The 6000-nt window shown below is 37.2% G+C and overlaps 1 protein-coding gene across 1 annotated transcript in view; it reads left to right on the top strand.

The window, feature by feature from the left end:
- The first annotated feature begins 402 nt into the window (after positions 1-402).
- Positions 403-6000, top strand: part of LOC308686367 (B-cell receptor CD22-like) — a 37362-nt gene continuing 31764 nt past the window's right edge. Inside the window, exons 1-3 of the mRNA XM_081394779.1 lie at positions 403-745; positions 842-1090; positions 2719-2973. Of these exons, the coding sequence (XP_081250905.1) occupies positions 472-745; positions 842-1090; positions 2719-2973 (778 nt within the window). The 5' untranslated portion in view covers positions 403-471. The remainder of the gene's footprint in view (positions 746-841; positions 1091-2718; positions 2974-6000) is intronic.

The following is a 6000-nucleotide window of genomic DNA, read 5'->3' as shown; positions in this document are numbered from 1 at the left end:
AACGAATGATCTGTAGTGTTTCTAATATTGACTGATGTGTGTAAGATCTGAAAGCATTGTTTGATTTTGCCAGAAGAGTCAGAGATTCTCTGAATGAGTTTTGAACATTTGCTTTTGTGTTTAAGGTTTTGAGAAAGTGAGTGATGGTTTCAAGAAATGTGTTTTAGCAATTCAGAAAAACTGTAATTGTGCAGCTTGTTGTTTTTGGCTGATTTCTTGGTTCTCTCTTCACTCCTCTGTCTTAAAGTAATTCACACTGAGATTATTTATTCACATTTATCTTATATTTCCTGTAATGAGTCGCTGTTTTCATATAGTAATAAAGTATTGTCATGTTTTCATGGTCCAATATAACAGATAAAACTACATTTACAGTTTGATGAATTCTGTGTTTTAGGGGTTTCTAGTGATGATTGGGGTGTGAGTTACAGTCCTTCACACATCTGTGCACTAAAGGACTCAACAGTGATAATGAGATGCACTTATACATACCCTACTGGACATCAGATCATGCAAGTGTTCTGGACAAAAGGCCCAATACAAGAGGGTGTTGAGTTTCCAGATCTGTCTAATGACCCTGAATACAGTCAGAGGCTTCAGTATCTGGGAGATAAACAGCAGAACTGCACCATCAGACTGAGTCATGTGACACTGAAGGATTCACGCATGTACTATTTCAGATTCATCACTGATAAACCTGGTGCAAGCTGGTTTGGTAACCCAGGAGTGACTCTTACTGTCACAGGTGACTTTAATGAGGTTTATCTCTTCTTCTGTGCATTATGTTGAATAATAATCAGTGTATGACAGCAGCACTAGATATAATGTGTGTTGTGTTCAGATCTTCAGGTGGAGTCTCCTGAGAGAGTGACAGAGGGAGATTCAGTCACTCTGAGATGTAAAAGCAGCTGCGCTCTGACTGACAGAGCAACATTCATCTGGTACAGAAACTCACAGCCATTAACTGAGAGAAGAGACAGAAACAATGAACTCCTGCTGCAGTCAGTCAGAAGAGAGGATTCAGGCAGATATAGCTGTGCTGTAGACGGACACACTCACATCTCTCCTGCTGTTCAGCTCAATGTCATGTGTGAGTACAGATTGACTTTCTCTCTTTAACCCTCATTAGTACTAACTTTAGATTTCTGGTTACAGTCTGTGTGGTCCAGGTCAGATTGACCCTAATTGTATTCAATTCCCAAAAAAATCACACTATAAAAAAATTATAATAATTACAATCAGGTACAAATAATGAACTTTTAATATCAATACTTTTCACACATTGCAAAAACTCTGCATTTATGATTTATAAAAATGTTTTTTAACCACTAAGACTGCCCCTCCCCAACACACTTGCCATTATACATTTATAACAATAATATCTCAGTCTAACTAAAGTAATCTTGACCAACTATATAGCATTTGAAAGCGTTCAGACTGTAGTTTTCATATTTGGCGACTGATTTTCTAAAGATGTGGTGCTCTCATTCTTTACGTATGTTTTTATATGTTTTAGAGATTGGATTCAAATCAAATATTAACATTACTACCCAAACTACTTCTGAATAGGATGTCTACTTCATAAATATATTTTTTTAAAGTATGGAAATATATGGTTAATATCACTCAATCCATATATGGAAATCGAAGAGTCCTTATATGGTCACCAGAGGAGTCTGGATGTCATCTAGTGGAAAAGTTTGGTACTGCACTCAAAAAAAACGTAATAAAAATATTTTTGAGACATCAACCTAAAATTTGTCACAGAACTTGTTCAGATATTTAGCTTTGATTTTCTTGAAGTTTTAAAGTTGAACATGTTTTGTCAAATATAAATTACAGAGAAGTACCAAGATATATATCATAAATCACCATTTAACCAAAATATACAGAGATATTAATTTTTGGCCATATCGCCCAGCCCTAGGAACAAGTAGGAACAGCAGTGACTGACTTCTCTGTGTAAAGCCCTCTCCTTCTCCAAGGGTGCGGGGGATCAGGAGGTTTACACGAGGCGCTGGAAGACAGTGTTTGTGGCGTTTCTTAGGGATCCCAATTCATCAGTCACTGACGTAACTCATAGTGATGACTGAATGGGAACGTCTAGGTTACTAATGTAACTCCTGTTCCCTGAAGGAGGGAAGGGAGAAGTTACGTCCCATTGCCACAAAGGAAACGAGGATGCACAAATTAGAAATGAGAAGCACTATAAGTTTCTTCATGCTAGCATGTGTGGAAGTATTGCCCGCTCACCGCTAGTGGTCTTTTGGCATCTCCATGTGGTCCTGTATGGTATCGCACATTGACTTGTAATTATGTATATAAAAAAAAAAAACTCTAAACAAATGTAATGTCCTCTCAGTTTTTGCGGTTGCACTATTTACATTCATCGTTAATTAGGAAAAGTTAAAAAAGTTAAAACATCTTGCAGAAAAAACTGTTTTGTGAGAATCTTCCTTAAACTTAATCAAGAACTTGAAAAAAACATTTGTCTGTATTTAAAAGGTTTCAAGCCTCTCAAAATCTAGTCTTAATAGTTTTTCTTCTGTTAACTTTTTAGCTTAAACTTTTTCTTTAACTTTCACTGTTTTAGCCTTAAACAGTGAAAAATTAAACTGGGATGTTTGCTGAAATTGTCCAATAATAACCAACTGCAGCCTTTCCTAGAACATTTTCCACCAGCCGTCTCTGATAAATACTTTTACCTGACATCTGTAGATCCTCCAGTGAAACCTGTGATCTCCATCAGTCCATCTGGTGTAATAGTGGAGGGAGATTCAGTGACTCTGAACTGCATCAGTGACTCAAACCCTCCTGCAGAAATCAGCTGGATTAAAGGAGGAACGATTGTAGGATCTGGAAGAATCTTCAGCATCTCAAAGATCAGCTCTGATGACAGTGGAGAATACAAGTGCAAGTCCATCAATGAACATGGAGAGAAATACTCTGATACTGTGACATTAAACGTTATGTGTGAGTTTTATGAATCATATTCTGTATTTTAACCACATACTCCTGCTTACTTTCTTATCTGTCAGTATATTTTGTCTGATCTAGTCCTGTTAAACATTGGTGTGTGTTTGTATCTGTATTTCAGCAGTCAGATGTTTCTCGTCTGTAACTGTCGGTGTTGGTGTTGCTGTCGGTGTTTTACTCGGTGGAGCATCAGGGGCTTTTGTGATGTACATTTGGTAAGAAGTTCATTTAAAAAATCTACTTCAGTATATATGACGAATTACTGTATTACATTTAGATTAAGTGTTACATTTAAAGCGGTAGTGCGTAAGCTTTGCCTCTTTGTCGCCATCTCTGTTTGAAACCTTGAAATTGCAGTTATTTGAGGCGTTAAATGTGTTGTTTATTCATCTTTCTTCTGACAGTCTTACTAAAAGGATGAACAGAAGATCTGCTATGAAGGAGGTGAGATGATCTCAGTTATTCACAGTGTTTTCCTGCAGAGATGTTTCCTACAGCCGCTATGAGCCGTACACAGATATTAAGAGTATAAGACACACGAGTCTCGTGTCCAAACACCCGATTCTTCAGTTCTAGATCCAGTAAAACTGATTTCCATCAAAATCCTCTAAACATTACAGTCAGCATTTAAAAAATGAACTCACAATGTGTGTGTCCTTCTGTCTCTCCTGTAGATCTCTGATCCCAATGAAGACACATATACAGCTCTTGATCTCAAGTCCACGACCTCTGACCTGTACGACACACTCACAGTAAGTGAGACGTCAAAGTCAGATACTCCATCACTGATGATCACATGACCGATCTCTCGCTCTCTTTCACACAGACCGTTGATCGCAGACCTCCTGAAGACTCTTGATCCTCAGAGCTTTTCTAAACATGAGAATCCAACATAGATATAATATGAGAAAAACTGTGTGCGCTTTTTGGCCACGCTGAGCAGCCAATGGCAGCGTTGCTGATCAATGTTTCCACTATCGATACATATCCCCTTTTAAGCCAGAGCGTGAACGCGCAGTTATCTCAGATAACTCAATCCAGCGATACTAATCCTATCCAAAACATGGGTTTCTGCATCACTTTTATTTGTTTTTAATACTTTTTTCACGTTTGCTCCAAAACACCCCTGACATTTAGCTGGAGTTTGTTGGTGTGATATGCCTTTAAGTCTTGAAGTCAAAATCTAATTTTGAAAATCACATACCAATTTAATCACTATCATTCATCTTCATTCTTCAACAAAGAAAAAGATCATTTTTTTTTCCTTAGTTTTAGTCCTATTATTGTCTTGTTGAAGGAGAGGAATTTACAGTTAAAGACCAGGGGCCCGCTCTTCGTACGTTGCTTATTACATCCGAGATCAAATGAGACATCCAAGATGATATCATCGTGCGAATCATGATCTGGCTAACTCGGTTCTTCGAACACACTTGCCGGATATGATTAGTATCGCTGGATTGAGTTATCTGAGATAATTGCGCGTTCATGCGCTGGTTAAAAGGGGATATGTATCGATAGTAGAAACATTGATCAGCAACGCTGCTATTGGCTGCTCAGCGTGGGCGTGGCCAAAGAGCGCTCACAGTTTTTCTCCTCAGCAGAGCAAGAACTAATAGTCAAAGTTTATTCGGAATTTTAATGTTTAATCAAAACGCCAGGGAACACCTCAAAGTCTGCAAAAGCCAGGAGAGAGGGCTGGCAAAAAGTAGCAGACAATGTAAATCCGTTAGAAGTGGCCATGTTAGATGTTTTTATCACTTATTAGCCTATATTTTTGTATTTTAATAATTGCAAAATGACTTTGTTCATTGTAATGTCAGTCACCACACTAGAACATGGGAACAAATAAAAGTGAAGTACAAAAATATTCTACATAATGGTAATTTTTAGTTATATTATAGTCTCTTTTATAAAAGGCACTGTTAAATAAATGGTGTTCTGTTTATAAAAGCAACCAAGAAAAAGGCAAAAAAAAAAAGAAAAGATCTTAGTAGCCTACACTGTAAAATCATTTTTGCTGCATTAAATTAAGGCTGTATAGTCATTTCAACTGTTAAATCTTGAGTAATGATGAACTGCTTTGACTTGTGAAAGTGAAAACTGATAAACTTATGTTAATGTAAAAAATATTTTGCCATGAGTTATTGATCACATTTTTCCCCAGTGTAGTTCATTGTAATGACATTGTGGTTTCCTCTTTTGTGCACTTTTACATAATACACCAACACTTGTTCCCAAGAAAGTGGTGCTGAAATATGTGCAGTAAGTGGACATTTTCTAACTCTCCAAAGGAAAGAAAGTATAAGACTTTGTAATGCCCATTTGTTTCCATTGCACTGGACAGTGAATAAACCCTCTCAGATAACTGTCATATGGAGGAACTAGCCTACCTGCAAGTGCATAAATAACTTTACTTCATTTATACTTGTATACTTTATGGCTGCAATATAAGTTTAAGGATTCCACATCTACAGAAAGGCCTACAGAAGAGTCTGCACACACAGAGGAGACATAGGCCTACAGGTGGGCAGTGTATAGCCAACTTTTCCTTTTTATTTGTTGTATGAGGCATGTGTCTAATATCTCTTGTTGCAGGCACTTGACCACTGGCTTTTCTTTAAAATGTTTTTAAAATATTATCAGCAATGAAAACCTCCACATTATTCCAGAAATACTGGGTATATTGGCAAGACCAAAACAAATGAGAAATTGTTTCAGTGGAGCATTCACAGAAAGTTTTTTTTTTTTGTTGTTGTTGTAGGAATACCTTTGTAGGATAAACTCTACACTGTTAACCCTTGCTGTAAAAAAAGGCCAAATTCTGACAATATCTTACAATTTTCCATTAAAACAGTAATATACTGTAGAAAACAAAAATAGCCTACAGGGGCTCGTTCTTCGTACGTCGCTAACTCAGTTAGCTGGATTTGATTGTTGGGGATTTGGCATGATCTTGGATTGTTTGGTTCTTCGACGCTCATCCTGGACTTGCTGTCATAGCAACAGGTGCGCAAGCTTAAACCT

The sequence above is a fragment of the Scardinius erythrophthalmus genome, assembly GCF_964197995.2.
Source record: "Scardinius erythrophthalmus genome assembly, contig: HAP1_SCAFFOLD_215, whole genome shotgun sequence".
Classification (NCBI taxonomy): domain Eukaryota; kingdom Metazoa; phylum Chordata; class Actinopteri; order Cypriniformes; family Leuciscidae; genus Scardinius; species Scardinius erythrophthalmus.
The sequence above is the reverse complement of the archived record's forward strand: the minus strand, read 5'-3'. Positions and strand labels throughout refer to the sequence as shown.